The sequence below is a fragment of the Zeus faber genome (assembly GCF_960531495.2).
Source record: "Zeus faber genome assembly, chromosome: 17".
Lineage (NCBI taxonomy): Eukaryota > Metazoa > Chordata > Actinopteri > Zeiformes > Zeidae > Zeus > Zeus faber.
In genome coordinates this window covers 17,096,348-17,113,046 of record NC_137204.1, presented here as the reverse complement: position 1 = coordinate 17,113,046, position 16,699 = coordinate 17,096,348, and the positions used below count along the sequence as shown (strand labels likewise).

At 49.2% G+C, this 16,699-nt stretch overlaps 1 protein-coding gene across 1 annotated transcript; it reads left to right on the top strand.

Moving 5' to 3' along the window:
• Positions 1–660: 660 nt before the first annotated feature.
• prag1 (PEAK1 related, kinase-activating pseudokinase 1) lies at positions 661–15,329 on the top strand (the record flags this gene model as incomplete). Its single annotated transcript, XM_080017625.1, has 5 exons — positions 661–927; positions 1,073–2,781; positions 9,176–9,321; positions 10,086–10,837; positions 12,669–15,329. The coding sequence occupies 5 exons, from the start codon at positions 661–663 to the stop codon at positions 13,827–13,829; spliced, it is 4,035 nt and encodes a 1,344-aa protein (XP_079873751.1). The 3' UTR covers positions 13,830–15,329.
• Positions 15,330–16,699: the final 1,370 nt, after the last annotated feature.

The window sequence follows — 16,699 nt, the reverse complement described above, 5'->3', positions numbered from 1 at the left end:
AGGTAACCGATCAAAGTCAAAGCCCGCTTCAAGTTGCTCGCTCGACTGTCAACTTGTTGATTGTTTTGTATGAAAGTAGAGAGAAAAACCTCCCTTTTTTTTAACCTTTTTTTATGTGTTCCAGTAGGAGTGGCCACGGTTAATCAATGGTCATTGACGTTCAAATGTCCCTCAGGGTGGGCGGGGGAATTTGAAAGGAAATGTTTTGTTTGCAAATCAAGCGCTCATTCGAAATCCACCACATCTGACAGACAGCTGCGTAATTCAGTTTCATATCGCTGACAGCTGGATGCACCGTGTCACACGTCGCTGCTCTCTCATCTAGGGCACATTATTTAAAAATAAAAATGTTCGCCCGTTCAGTTTGCCCCTCAAACTGCAATCCCTACTTCACAGGGAGCAAAATGTGTATATGTGAGAGCAAAGAGAAAAAATGTCTCCTTCAGGCAGTTCATGTAGTTGAGCTTAATACAAATCACTTCATTGACGTTATTATTACCATGTAGTGGTAGAACCAAAACTCCGAAATTAATCACGTTGTCGTCTCTTCTCTTTTCCACCATGTTGTGCCGTCCTGTCAACCAGCCATGCCAGTTCAGCTCATCTCCTGCGGGTCTCTCAGCTGCCTTTTCTGACCACACTCGATTTAGCAAACCAAAGATGTCCGCGTGCAGCGACTTTGCAGAACACGTGTGGAAACCCGGCTCCTGTAAGAACTGCTTCCACCCGCTCAGCGCCCATCGGTCCGCCGGCGGCAGCCCGGATGGTGGCGTAGCGGCTGTCTGTCTGAGGGCCAGCGCGGGGGGCCATGACGACGTCGAAGTAACAACGCCGTCGATTTACAGCAAGCCCACCATCGCCGTTAAGCCTACGATGATGAACACCGACACCAATGCCACGACTGATGTCAACATGAATACGGGCCAGGTGAGGAGATCTAATTTGCCGATATTTATTTTATTTTTTTCAGGTAAAGCAGGGGTTCTCAAACGTTTCGGGCATAGGTCGATAGTTTTTGTCTGTATTTAATGTTTCTTTCCGTTGCTGTGTTTGTGGATGTATGTTACGGCAGGAAAACCCAAAGAGTCCCGTGGAGCATCTTGGCCTGAAGAAGCTCCTGGATCTCTCCTCTCTTTACATCGACGGCAATGGCTGCAGCAAGAGCCTTCGAGACGCTGTGCTTCAGGGCACCGGCACCAAGGCGGACCGCGCTAACTGCTGCACCACTGGGCCCCTGTCCCCCTTGCTCCCCGCCCTGCCCAAATACTCCACCATCACCAGCAGCATCTTCGTGTCCCAGGAAGAGGTCCGCAGTTCATGTAGCTTAAAGGAGAACAGCAATGGCGAGAGCTTCAGTCAACAAAACTATTCTTCCACTGCTAGAGCAATCAAGAGCACTTATAACGGAAACGGTGTTGTGATAAGCAAGGAAAATGACGGGGAGCCCCATCAGACGCCTGTTAAGACACCTTTATCCATAGACACCGTCACTTCCAATTCTGCCTTCGTCCAAAGCAACTGTGTGAACACTGTGAGCCCTGTTCCTGTTAACACTGAGCCGTCCAGCACTTCTCCCACTTCCCCCTCCACTACCTTTAATTTGGACTCCAATACCCACAATGCTTCACCACCCTGTCCCTCTGGCCACTCCTTGTCTGAGCCAGTCAGCATATCTGACTCCTCTTCTTCCTACTGTAGCAGTACAGATTCACTTCCGGGGCCTGAGGGGTTGGGAGGCGGCCGGGCGAATTTGGAGAACCCGCAAGTCCCAGTAACGCCGGCTAGTCCAGGATCACCCTCCTCCATCTCCAATGGACAGACTCACAAGGAGCCTATCTACGCTGAGAGCACCAAGAAAAAGCAAAGGGTGCAGGGTAGTGGATCACAATTACAGGCCCAGCCCCAGCCTCAGAACCAGATGCCGATCTCACCTCTCACCCAGTTCTCTGAGTTGGAGCTCTCGCCGGAAGGCCAGCGGGCTACGATCACCGTCGTGGCCGCCCGCACCGTGGCCAACAACCGGACCTTCTACCTGAGTAGTCCCGACTCCTCCGTCAGCACCCAATGTCGCTTCAGCCGGGCAGCCCCGAAGGAGCCGACCAGTCCAACCTTCCGCTGGCCCAGCCCGGGCCACGGCGCCCTATCCCCGGCCGCAGTCACCAGCCCCACATCCCCTCTGCAGCCCAAACCTCAGTCCAGCCCCCCCATTCCGCCAAAGAGGAACATGCGCTCTCCCAAACTGGGCACCTCCAGCCTTTCGTCCTCCACCTCCTCTCCGGTTCCCCTCCCCGACCTCCCCGTGCTGCTCCTCCTCTCCCACAGAGAAGGGCAGTTCAGTCTCGGCGCCGCGGAGAACCGCGGCCCGGTCCCGGACCGCCGGCACAAGCTCCACCACCACGGCTCGGGTTGGAACTGCCGCATTGAGGAGGAAGAGGAGGAGGAGGAAGGTGAGAGAAAGGAGGCGAAGGGTAAGGCAACCTCTCGGGTGACGGGGCTGGTCAATAGCGCTGCTGTCTGGAGGGAGGCCAGGGATTGGAGAGACAAGAGTGCCCCCGTTCCGTCGACAGAACCAGGCACTGCCTCCCCACCAGCCCCCAACAATGGTGCCTGTCAGGGGCAAACAGAGGGCACCAGTGCAGCGGAGGAGGCCAAGCCCAGCGGCAGCATGCTGGCCAAGGCGTCGCTGCTCGCCGGATCATCGGAGCTGCTGACAGCTGGGAAGGGACCTGCGAGCCATGAGCCAGCTCCACCACCACCACCACCACCCAAGAAGCACCACAGGTAGGATTCATTCAAAACCCTCGCCCTGCTCCTGTTCTCCCTCTGTTCTTTCAACTCAAAATAAAGAAGGGCGAAGGTTAGGGTGGTAAAGAGACAGCAGACATTTTGGGAACACGTTTGCTGCTGTGGAAGTGAGCAAGAATGCAGCTTTTTTTTTTTTTTTTTTTCAGATTCAGAATCTTAATGGATGTTGGTCATTTAGAAACAGTTGTTGTTTGTGTGTAGCTGACACAGTAGTATCGTTAATATAATCTACTGTAATATGTTTATGTACCTCAGATGTCATGCCCAGAGTTCAATGGTCATGTACAGTATATTTCTCCAGGATATTTACACTCAATTGAAACGTCTCCGTTATATTTACAATTTCATGTTTTTAGTTTAAATGATCTTGCTATCTATGCTAATACATATTCTCTGCAGATCATGTGGTATTTTTTTATTGCATATTGACTTTGACCCTGTGTGTAAGTGTCCCACACACATACACACACACACACACACACACGTCTGTTTATTGCAGCCATCTATGCACACCCACTGTACCCTCTCCTTTCATGGGACGATTATTCAGCCTTGATTCAGCCTCCCTTCCAGTGTCTGCTGATCATTCAAACACATTCAGCCCTAGAATGTCCCTCAATGCCCGCCCTGTTCCGTTCTTTGTAGAAGTGCGACTTTTTCAGTTCTCATTTACACACAAAGTCCATTAAATGGTCTCCCACTGTATCACACTGCGCTAAATTTGTTTTGGCTGCTTCACAATGGACAAACTATAAAAGGACAGGCTTGGTCCCATTGATTTTGACACACAAAGAAATAACTGTCTTTTCTTGCCTTTCACTCAAGCTAATAGAGTTGAATTTTTGAGCCACTTGACATAAATATTTTAATTGCTTCTATAGTTGTGCATTACTTGTCAGTCCCATTACGTTTTCGGCGTTGAGGTAAATTAAACAGCAAGTAGTTCACCTTGTTGTTTATCTACATTTTACATTGGTTTGATAAACCAATGTCAATTCCTGAAACTGCTGACAATTTTTTGTTGGAAGTAAAATGAAATGATGGTAAAAATCAAAGTATAAAACAACAAACTTCCCCACAAGTTGCCCAAAGTTTGGGATGTGGGGTGTTTCAGCAGCTGTGATGTCTATAGGAAGATTTTTGTATTACATCCATAAATACTATGGATGCAGTGAACTAGTGTGAAGTGATCTGTTGCTTAGTTAACCATATTTTCCAAAATACTGCAAGGTAAATTCAATCTTTTTAGGCATATTTAGAGTGTTGATGTTTTATAAGAGTTTGGCGGTATCAGAGTAAATATGGCAAAAAGTGGTAAGCTTGACATTAGGCTGAAGAGCTCAAACATTTGCACATGTATTTTTACCTTTAACTGCAACAGACAAGTAAACACTTCTGTCTGACTCACCAACAAGTACCCAAAGCAGAAAGAGGGCAGCGGCATAGTGTTGCAGTTAAGAGAGCATCAAATGATCCCCCCAAAAATAAGCCGTGTTTTGTCTGGTACCCCACGATAAGGTGCAGGGTAGTACTTAACACCCTTCCAGGTTGTTCCGGTGTGTCAGCCGTATTTGGAACATCCTGCTGCTCAGAAAGCTTGGGCAAATTTCTCAAGATTTTTTCACGCAGTAAGGCATGTAAGATTTGAGCTTCAAATCGAGGAGTTTGAGTGATGTTTGAATAATACCTCATAATACATCAGGATCTCTGGATATGACGTTTGCAAAATGCACACTGAGGGGGGAATTCACAATGAATGGACAGCGCCGTTAAATTGTGCGTCAGTTTCACCCGCCATCTGCCCCGTCTCAACGTCCGATTCACAAAATGATGTTGCGCTAATGATATGACAGCGCAAACATGGCCATAGAGTTTTGCATTGGGGTTCAATTTTCCCTTGTTTTGCGTCTGATCACAACACATGTGGAAAAACAAGGCCAATTGTTCCCCGAGGGGGGTGGGGCATTGCCACACCGTGCCGGACAATTCTCGGAGCTCTGATCAGCGGCGCATATACCTGATCAGGCGCATATACCTGATCAGAGCCTTTTATTTTTATTTTTTGGTCTGCGCAGTTACCTCCAGCTCTCTGCAAATGGTAAGAATTTCACACTCACTACATGTGGCTTTTAGCGCTGGTGTTTGTGAATTGGATGTTTTTTTTCCAATGTGGCTCATTTGCATAGAAATGGGCCAATTGTGTGCCAAATGTATGCATGATAACTCATTTAAATAGGCGCAAAAAGCACGGGTGATGCTATTTGCGTCACCGGTGCGGCATGTCCGTTAGCAAGCGAGTGGTGTTGATATTTGAAGCCTCGAAACGAAACCAAACTGTGTCAGCTGCGGCACTCTTTCTACATGCTGTCGGTCAAAAGCAAAACAACACCCATTCGTGATCACATTTCAGGGACTCTTATATTGAAGGTCATTCCAGCGAGGCGCAATCTCTCCCCTGTTGTGGCATGGCCTGCATTCTGCACTGAGGAGAAACACACCGTGTTGAGACACGTGGGAGCACGCCTCGAGTCAGCCTGCAACCCTCATGGCTTTTTGGGTGTTCCGAGTTTATCAGAGGATTACGTTTATTTAATCAGCAACTGTGTCAGGTCACCCCCTTAGAAAGGTCTGAGATTACAGTCGAACGAACAAATGAGGGAGAGTACCACCGCAGGCTCAGTGCAGCTCCACGGAGTTCTTAAATCACCAGTGTGTTGACAGTGCATTTCGCCTGGGTGTCTGCCGCTCCACCTTCTTCTCGTCTGCACTCATTTTGAAGGCGCGTTACATGCGCGTAGGTGTAACGTCTTAGTCCTTGCTGTGTCACTGTTACAAAAGGAGCGTCACCTGTGCTAGACACCAACCCCAGAAACAATGAGAACACAAGTAAAGTAAAACAATATTCCATGTGCTGAATCATTTAATAGCCACAGATGGTTGAGAAAATATGATTATTTTTTTATCGGCCGCTATCAGACCCTGTCATCACTGTGGAATGCTCTAGAGCTGACGTCCAGATCCTCTCTTTATTTGTAGTCACAGTTCCTAAGTCTATTTATTTACCCCACCCCATTAAACGTGTGTGTGCGTGTGTGTGTGTGTGTGTGTGTGTGTGTGTGTGTGTCTGCGTGTGCTTGCTTACAAGACGGGCGTTCCAGCTAGACGAGGGAGGGTTGCCCGGGGGTGGGGCCGTACAGAACAGATTGTTGCCCGGGGCAACTTCCAAACTGTCCCAGCCTTACAGTCGGTTGCCACCCAGAGAAATAGAATTTATAGAACAAGCATGCCTATTCAAATCCATTGGGAACTCTACCTTTTTGCTCTCCATAAACTATGGCGCCGGGAATTGCCGCCCCTCCCTCCGACGAAGCTATACCGATCCTTCCCCGCGACGTGGGGCAGAAAGCATCTTGTTGTCATCGGATGCAGGTACTTCTAATTGCGGGCCGCTATATATATTAATGTGAGATGTGTGTATTTTAATTTAGAGCATTTTGACGGTCACTGCAGCTTTTCCTGCTGAGACTTTAAATACACATATGACTCGTGTGGAGCCGGGGTTGTGTTACTACACATGGAGGGGCTTCCGTCAGCCACTCATCTGATCCGGGGGCATTATGCGCCGGACACGGATCTCAGCCTCTCCGGTAGGAGGTAGGTCGGCAGATTTTTGACGGCAGCGAATCCAAACTCTTCGGTGCGTTGGCTTAAGAAGTAAATAACATCGTAATATATTATGTTCCTACTTCCCTGGGGAGCTTGTTCTTTTCACTATTGAAAGAATTAAGGGAAGTAGGTTCACTTCCCTTCTTTGGTAAATTCTACGGTAAAGCCGTCACCGAAGCCTTCATGAAAGGTATCTTCTACCACACCATTCCACATCAGGTTAGTGTCGACCTGGTAGCTTCCCTGGTAGCAAACCGTACCGAAACTGTGGCTAAAATGATGGATGTGGCGTCATTGCTCCATTTCACACTCTCCGCCCGAACTGCTTTGCTTTGTAAGATGACGCTTTCAATTTGGGAAATGCGTGTTCTTCGCCTTATACTTTCCCATTTACGGCAAAGTTTAAGGGGTGTTGGACCTCAGATGGGGACACTGCCATAGACCTGTCAAAATAGACGGCTGAGAGAAAATGGAGCAATGGCAACAGTGAGGCAGTAAGTCGATAGCAAAGAACAATTGGAGCATTGGTAAAACATTAGTAAAACTTGGCTTCAGAGACATGCGTTATATGACTTTATCATTGTGATAACGATCGTTATAGCTTGCCTGGGGAGAAAAATGGATGCCATTTGTGGAGCAATTTGTCTTTGCGCTTTATTGCAACATACAATGTGCCACTGAGCGGCGATTCCTAATCTCAGTTCACCAAAAATCACAGGAGCCTCGTGCATGTGAATACGCTCATAAAATGCTAAAAAAAAAAAAAAAAAAAAAATCGTTTTGCTTGATAACTGCAGCATGGTCGACATATTATTAAGAATAGTAATTGGAGTAATGTTAATTTCACTGTAACTTTAAATAGCATTTATTAATGCGGTAAATTTACAAGGCAAATTCCTAAATAATTAGAAATACATACTGATCATGTGTGTGTGTGCGTGTGTGCAATGTGTCTAATTCTCCGGCCACCTGATCCGTGGCCGCACTTCTGCAAGTTAATCCGGGTTTCGTCTTTCACTCTCACTCGCCGGTCGGGGTGTGTTTTGCATCCCACCTCCTTTTTCAAGCTCCGCCAACTCTTCTCACTCGGAATTTATTTATATTATTATTCATTATTAATGCCGCGTCGCACGCGTCAACCGATCCGGCGCACTCCACTGTGTGCTGCTTCACATTTTGAAATGTCATCATAGTGCTCAGTCATGTACTATTAACAATGTATGGGTCTAATCTCTGTTAAATGAAGCCTAAAGTCAGCAATATTTTTAATATTGAAAATGGCGAGCCTCGGTTTCCGAGCAGCACTTTGCCCTTATGGAAACATATATGAGCCTCACGTCAGTGATGTAGTGTTGCATGGTCTTATTGATAAGGCTGAGTCAGCCCATTACACATCTCCCATTACTCCTGGATTTAAGTGAAGTACAATTACACTGACTGTAAGAGTAGGCAAGCCCGATGTTTTGAACGCAGGTCTGATATCTATATGGACAGAAACACACATACACACACACACACACACACACACACACACACACACACACACACACACACACACACACACACACACACACACACATTGACACATTGTGCAGTTACCATTCTTCTCTGCCTCAGCGTTTTCCCTGCCTTTCACCACAATTCTTTTGTGTGGCCGTGGAGTAGAGTGACAGTCCTTCAGCTCGCTGCCCGCAGAGAATGCCACCCTCGTCCTCTGCCCTGGCGTTTGCCGTTCTGCTGACTAATCGTGGTGTGATTCAATTTCAATGGATGAAACGGGGTTGTGACAAAGAAAGACACCTTGTTTTGAAGACGGCCCCTGCAGTCACATTCACTGGGGGCATTGCGGCCTGGCGCCGCAGTGACGAAAATACAACACGTGGGCGTTTTGGTAAAAAAGAGCAAAGCGTCTGGTCAGGTAGATAATCAAAACCGATCATGTTTTTTTTTTTTGATGACGGTTTCCCCATCTGATGGAGTCAGAATTGCAGCATTGTCCCTTTTTTTTTTTTAAGAGCGGATCTCACGCCGTGCTGACGTGGACTACTTGTGTGGCAACGTTTCAGAGACATATTAGGAAACTATTTATCTCGAAGGGGAAAGGGAAGTGCGTCCAACCGCGGCGGAAGCTTCCTCTCACGTGTTTCGGTCTCAAGCTTGAAGGGGACCGGCTACCAACAGAAGGTGCAAAAACACGAGGAGGCCACAGCCCCGTAGCAACTGTCTGTTTTGTGGCGCTGGGTTGGCTCGGCCGGTTCCCAATCTTGATATTACAGCTAAGCCCTTCTGGTGGTAATGTGTTTAAAAGAGATTGTACCGTACAGCAATTTGTGCAAAAATAATTTAGCTTCCTAACATTAGGGCCAATTGGCACCAGACTGACCGGTGCCCGATAATTGCTTCATTGTTCTTGTTTTTTGTTTTTTTTACCTTTTTTCTTATTGTTCTCTCATTAACGCTCTCTGGTTGATTACATTGGCCCCGAGTTTCTCCAATCTGACCGAGCTCTCAAATGGATTTCCCCTTCGTGATGGAATTTCTGGGTGGCAGACAGACCAAGATGTCTAACTGCAAACACGCCCTGATAACAGGGGCAGGGCATAAGGGCGTAAGGGCAAACCAGTAAAAAGTTTAAAAGGGCCACATGTAAAGCATCTGTTTTACTCTTCTTTTTTTTTGTTGTTGTTGTTTTTCGATTTCGCAGGGTTGGCAGTAAGTTAAGCGGCAGCAGCATGGAGCTGGACCGCTGCAGCCAGAGGGGCTCAGTTGAGAGCCTCACCCAGTCTCTACGGGGGCTGGGCAGTCCCACTCTGCCCACGGCCTCTACGGACAGCCTGACCGGTGACGCTGGTAAGTGTGTGTGTGTGTGTGTGTGTGTGTGTGTGTGTGTGTGTGTGTGTGTGCGCGCAAAGGTGGGAGGTCTGCACAGACGTTGCAGCAGCACAAGTCTAATCTGTCTTCCTTCTCCTTCCTCCTCTGTTGCACGTGTGTGAGACGGAGCCCCCGATTCATTCCGCTCGTCTCGCTCCGAAGGCCGCGAGATTAACTCGGCCGCGTGCGGCGAGCGAATCGCGACGCGCCGTCTGAAACTTGTCTCGACGGAGTGATTGTCATCTCCGACATCCCGGCTCTTCAAACGTCGTGGCATCCAGATCCCTTTTTAATTGCTGCAACTTCCTGGGAAGTGCTGTTTGAAGAGATAATTATGGAGTCTGATAACGAGGGAATAGGGCTGGGCTACATCCTAGAAGGGTGCTTTTTTTTTTTTTTTTTTATACTTCTTTACAGTCCCCCCACCCCACCACCAAAGCACTTATTTTACTCAATACCACAATTATCTACCATCTCATCTCGGGCAATGTCAAGTTTCAACCACGCGCCGAGTCTTTAATTCACAATTTAGCCGTAATTGGATGGAAGGCTCTTCAAGCCTCTCTCACAACCCCAGATCTAACATCTGCCGAGATGAGCCAATCAATGGATTGGATCGGGACATCTACAGGACGTTGTGGTTTTGCTGGGGTTTTTTTTTTGCATTTCATTAGTTTTAAAGAAAAAAAAATGTTTTTTTGAGAAAGATAAGACATGATGGTGTGCTTTCTTCATTTCCTCAGGTTCTCGAGTGGCCTGCTCCTCTCCTTTTCCCAGAAGCCCCATGGCCTCGAACCCGGGCTCCCCTCAGCCGGACCCTTTTGGCAGCTCCCACGGCCTGCCGCCGCCGCTCCCAGAGAAGAAGATGGTCAACCGCACCGTCTCCGCCCCCGACCACGGCAACGGGCGCCCTTTCGTCCGCGCCTACCCTCGGCTGCCCTTCAGCGGCTCGGAGAGCAACGTGTGCCGCCCGGCCGACGGCTCCCGGTCCAGTTTGCCGTCCAGCCCGGTGGACCCGCGCCCCATGTTCTCGTCCAGCGAGTCTCTGGAGCACTGCCACGCCGCGATAAGCCAGCCGTCGCGCTCTCGGACCCTGGAGGAGCCGGCCAAGGGTCGCGGCCGCCTGGGCGTCCACTGCCGCGGCAGCGTGACCTGCTCCTCCTCCCCCCAGCTCAGCGTGCCCTTCTCGGCTTCGGAGCCGGGCTCCGCGGCGGCTCCGGGCTCCAGCCTGCAGCTCCAGACGCTGCTCAGCAACATGGACAGCAGGGAGGGGGTCTACTCCAAGCTGGGGGGCCTGTACGCAGAGTCCCTGCGGCGACTCGCCCTCAAGTGCGAGGACCACTTCACCAGCTCCCAGAGGAACCCGCTGAGGTTCGACGAGAGCAACTGGTCGCTCTTCAAGCTCACCTGCAACAAGCCCAGCTGCAGCGCCGGAGACGCCGTGTACTACTCTGCCGCCTGCGCCTTGGACCTGAGCAACACCTACACAGTCAAGGTAAACCCTGAAAAGATTGGAATATTTTACACTGGCAAGAATGTTTACGACATTAAGAGATCCCTACCAAAACCAAAGAGTGGAGGAATCTGCTGGGATTCTTTTGAGGGGAAAAAAAATATTTCAGGGTACGGTACAGTGCCTGTGATGGGTCGGGTGGTGGATTGCTATTTACTTGCTTTATTTTTCAAACCACAACATTTGAATAATCTAAAATAACGGAAATTCCTTATTTAAGGTGTTTTTCATGATGTGAACTCATTGTTACTCAATCAGTCTAATCAAATACCAACTTATAAATAGACAACAAAACTCATTTGAAGCCAGATCCTTTTTGACCTAGCGTATGCATTCTGTGGTTTAAACAGTGTTCCATATGGTTGTATTATTAAATATTCTATGGAACTGGGGCAGTTTGGTCTTCGTAGCTTGTAGCTTGTCTTAACTATGCTTTGATATCAAGGCGCTCGGCCTTGGAGAGCGCTGTGGTGCGTTACAATAAGGGATGGAAGACTAAACATGCACGGGCTCCTAATCAGAGCGAGAGCGTGTTTTTGTGATGTGCAGGTGGTGTTTACACTCCCTCACTTTCCCTCAGAGGTCAATGACAGTACGCTTATCGATCACGGTCATCTTCGTACCTGTGTACTAATAATATTAAGGCGCAAATTGGTTGTAGAAAGCTGAGACGTTGACCTGGGGTTCTGACGATCCCAGTAGCTGGTGTTGGACTGGTCCCACCGGAACAAACCCCTTTCGGGGCGTTTATTCCAAATCAACGGAGGGAGGCTGTGCCGATGGTTTCCGCTGACCTTTATCCCAAAGTCAATAGCGCTGTGAAAGGCACCAGCCGTGTGTGTGTGTGTGTGTGTGTGTGTGTGTGTGTGTGTGTGTGTGTGTGTGTGTGTGTGTGTGTGTGTGTGTGTGTGTGTGTGTGTGGGGGTGCCCGCAGTCTTGCCTAATGTTTCTGGGCTCATTAATCTACATGCCAAGCCGGATTTACAGTGAGACAAACCCCTGCTGTGGACACACACACATACACACACACACACACACACACACACACACACTGTGGCGTAATGAATCATAAGTTATCATCTCACAGCAATCAATTGTCAGCATTAATCACAATGTCATATCTTTATTGCTGTGGAGGTGGGTTTGCTGATTTTGTGTATTAGATTCAACGTATCCGGTATCAGACCGAGGTCACTCTGCCACCAAATATGGAAATATAAAGATTTTAAAATAAAACTTAAATAAAGATTCTCTCCCTCTAGGAGGAGTGATTTGTTGTTAATAGACCCAAACATGATAAATAGCTCTCTAAAGAGGGGGGTTGGAGGTAAAAAAAGGTTAAAAATAAATAACATTTTATCCCCACAATTTTGACACACTCACACACACAATGTAAAAAAAAAAAAAAAAGAAGTCCAAAGTGAAATTAAAAACGAAAAATAAATGATGAGATAAGAGAGATATTAATGACAGTGATACATGCAAAGACATCCCCCGTTGGGTTAAAGTTGAAGGATTTCCCTGTGGATTCAATTCATTCAGCGCAATGTTGTCAGTTCTTTGGACACAAAATGAACCCAAACCTGGAATCGAGGGGTCTCGCTGTAGGATCCTTCTCCTTGCGAAATCCTTTTCAGCCGAGGGATTAACGTTAGATATGCATCAACAAATCTGGCTTAAGGTGGATTTATTTGACTTTTTGACATTCCTGAAGTATTTCTTCATCTCCCGCCCCCGCTCTGTTTTCCCTTCATTCCTTCATTCCTTATCCTTTGCTAACCGTGTGTCCTCCCTCTCCTCGTTGCCTCCACAGATCTGTAAGAGTGCGTCCATGGAGGCCAAGCAGGGCCATCTGTACGGCCTCTCGGTGCAGCAGAGCATCCCCGCTCACTTCAACCTCCAGCAGGACAGCGGACATTTCATCGCTTGCGTCCCGCAGAGCATGTTGCCCGGCGATGAGCCGCCCTCGGCTGCCACGCCCCCGGCCTCCCGGCTCCCGCCCCCCGCCGCGCTCCCCGGGCAGCAAGAGGAGCAGGAGCGCGTGGTGGTCATCGCCCGCGAGGTCCCCCAGCAAAGCGCGGCCGATTTTGTGCGGGAGTGGGAGGCCTTCCACCGGGCCCAGCCCGAGGTCTATGAGCGCCGCGTCTGCTTCCTCCTCCTGCAGCTCTGCAACGGCCTCGAGCACCTGAAGGAGAACGGGGTCACGCACCGCGACCTCTGCCTCGAAAACCTGCTGCTGGTGCCGCATCACCGCCGGCCGCCGGCGCCGCAGTCCCACCTGCTCTGCGCCCTGCCGCCGCAGAACGACGGCGGCGCCGGCGCTCGTCACCACCTTCCCCGGCTGCTCATAAGCAACTTCGCCAAGGCCAAGCGCCGCTCCCCGGAGGACGCCGCCTCGGCTAGCGCCGACCCCCGCATCAAGCGGGACCACGCCCGACTGGCGCCGGAGATCGTCTCGGCGGCCCAGTACCGCAAGTTCGACGAGTTCCAGACGGGCATCCTGATCTATGAGCTGCTCCACCAGCCCAACCCCTTCGAGGTGAGCCCGGCGCTGAAGGAGCAGGACTACCGCTGCGAGGACCTGCCGCCCATCCCCTCCGTCTCCCTCTACTCCGCCGGCCTGCGCAGGCTCGCCCAGCTGCTGCTCCAACCCGACCCCATCAAACGCATCCACATCCAGGAGGCCAAGCGCGTCCTGCAGAGCCTCCTCTGGGGCCCCAGGAGGGATCTGATGGAGCGGCAGTGGGAGAGGCAGGGGCCGGGCAACGTCCCGGCAGGCGAGGGCTCCCGGCACGAGGGCCTCCTCAATTGGCTGGACGTCAAGCGGGCGCTGCTCATGATGAAGTTTGCCGAGCGCTCGCTGGAGCCGGAGAGAAACGCCGAGCTGGAGGACTGGCTGTGCTGCCAGTATTTCTCCTCGGCTCACCCCCTGTCGCTCTGCCACACCGCCGAACTGCTCTACTCGCTCAAGTGATGACCCGGCGACCCGCGCTGGCGTGGGTGACGCCAACCGCCATGTTTGTGGATATACGAGACGGACGTCCAAGACCATCCTGTGAACCCGCCGCCTGTCTGCGCTTACAGATACACACGACTGCCCGGCATCACCTCGATGCTCTGTGTCGCACACGCACAGGCAGTACTCTGCCTAAAAAAAGGTTCCGAAGGTGAACTGAGACGACGAGCTGAACTGCCAACTGGAAGAAAAGACCAGATTCACTTTGTGCCATCGACGCTGACAAACACTGATGTGGTCATGCGAGTCACCAGGGTATTGTCCACACGACACATGGGAGTTCCTGACACTGTATTGTATTTATGAACTGTCCATAATATTTTAAAGAGCAAGACGAACACCTACTTATTCCTTCTTAACATGCCAACCGGCTCAACATAAAAAACAATGCTTGATGCATGTGCAGCTAACTTTTATGTTTTTCAGACTAAATATGACGGCGCCAACAGGCTTCAATGGTCATACTACTTAGGTGTGTTTTAAGCATGTAGCAAAATGGCAAACGGGGGACTGAACCTCAAACACGACTGGATGCTGGAAAACGCAACTCGATCTGTGTTTGTTTGTCGTCGCCGAAGCCTTCAGTATTTAATTAACCAATACAAAAATGGACACACGCTGCCAAATTTCACTTACTCGATCAAATAGAGCGGTTTGAAAAGACGGGTTTTTTTGTCACGCCATTGTCCCCTTCTTAGTTCCGTTACACTTTTTTGTTAATATTGTTTTATGAATTGAGTCACAGTGCCTTTTGTTCTCTGTATATGTCACAGTGACTGAGAACCGACTTGTGAGTGTTTATATTCCTTTCTTCTTGACAGAGCTATATATATATTTGTGAAACTGGACTTTCACGGGGCGTTCTGGGAATGGTCAGAACTTTGTACAGAGATTTGTAGATGTTACTGGAAAAAGGCGAGAGCCCGAGCAGGTCTTACAAAGCTGTGGATGTAGCGGCGGTAACGAAAAAAGAAAAAAAAAAAAGTAAATATTTATGAAATCCTATGATTTGTTATTCCGTAGTAGTCACTGGAACGCATTTGTCGATGTTTGTTGTTATTTTCTTTTGGAGCAGGAAGTCCCACGCTTGTTTCTCCTCGGCCTTCGCGGGCTGAGCGAAACCGTCCTCCAAACAGAGGACAAAAACCCAATTTAACAGGCCACGTGTTGCTGTGATGTCGAAAAAGAAAAAGAAATATCCTTATGTGACCTGAAACACAAAGGTCATTGATTTGAAATGACTTGTGCGAGCCACACCTATCAATAAACTGTGCATATATTTTCTCACAATTACACCCACGTTTCCATCATTCATTTTGTTCTGTTTGCCATTTACAGAGGAATTAGTGCGTCACCATTGTAGGCGTTTCCTCGGTAATAACACTGTAATAAACTAGAGGCTTTGTGGGAATTGCCGGTTACCCCAGATGCGGGTATTAAAGTGAAATGACTTTTTGACTTTGAAAGCAAATAAACATAAAATGCAGTGATTAAAAAAACCTATGTTCTGTGCATCCCGGAAAGTCTGTGTCTGACACACTTACACACATGATATGAACGGCAGGATTTCGCTTTAATGTCCAAACAGTGTTTTGTTTTTTTTTAACCAGGGAGATGTCTGACTTTTGGGTTGCCGGGCATGGTGCTGTACGCCGCCGCCCTTCCCAGTGCGTTTTTTTGACACTCGTCTTCACACTTTCTTTCTGCTCCTCTTCGCTCCAAAACCACTGGCTGCCGCCTCGCCATAGGTGGAACCGTGTTGCCATGGAGATCTGACCAATGGAATGGCATCTCCCCGGATTGGAGCGAAGGCAGTCACCCGAGCGCGGTTCAATTTTCACCGCGGCGTATACATTTACAAATACCGACAAACGTGCGCAAAACACACCGTCGTCGTCTCTTACGCACAAACATAAATAAACGGCGGAAGGTGTATGGTGGGTGTATAAAAATGAGTTAATAGAGGAAGATATGAAGAACACACAATGACATGTTTGACAATTATGAGACAAAAACGTTTCCCGCATAATAAAAGTGTCATCCGAGCAAAACCTGCGGGATCCTCCAGTAACTGCAGTGGCACAACGACCACCGCGCGCCATGTTTTTCCTCTATGTGGGACACAAGGAAGAGCGGAGTTCTAAATGCAAGGTATCGCAATTCATATCTTATATGAACGTGGACGTAAGACGAGGGATTTCATTTCTAAGTTTGATCTTGAGCCTCTTTGATATGAAGTTTATGGCACGAGGAGCCCGGCACGCTGTGCTCACTGCAATGCAATATGAGGTGGTGGCTCAGCAGGCCTGCTTCAGGGAGGATCTTTGCACTAATCGCTTCAGCTTTTGCATATTTTCCTCAACTATTTTCAACAGTTAGTAAATAACTTTCCAGTCATTTGGGCTACGCTATTTATTTCACACGATTGAAAAAAAAAAAAAAAAGTGTATATTATAAAGCAGGCGCCAGGTGAGATCGAAACAACAAACATTTCCGTCATTCGTTGGTGGCGGTGTTATAGCTTGAATGGAGCAGCCGACAAGCACGCGGACGCGACACCGCGTGGCTTTTACGGCTGAACGAGAGCGCTGAGGGGAGGCGTCGAGACGAGCGAAGGGGGGCCCCCCCGGGAAGGCGCAGGGGGGCCCCGGCGACCTGGGCTCAGTCCTTGAATCGGCCTTTGTCTTCCCGAGCGGGAAGCACAAAGGACACCTTGTTGTTGACGGATCACCTGGGAGGCTGGGGAAAGGGAGCGTCTCGAGGTAGATGCGCCGGCGACTTTCCTCGCGCTCCTCCTCCGCCTCGCCCTGCACACAACGCACAATGGT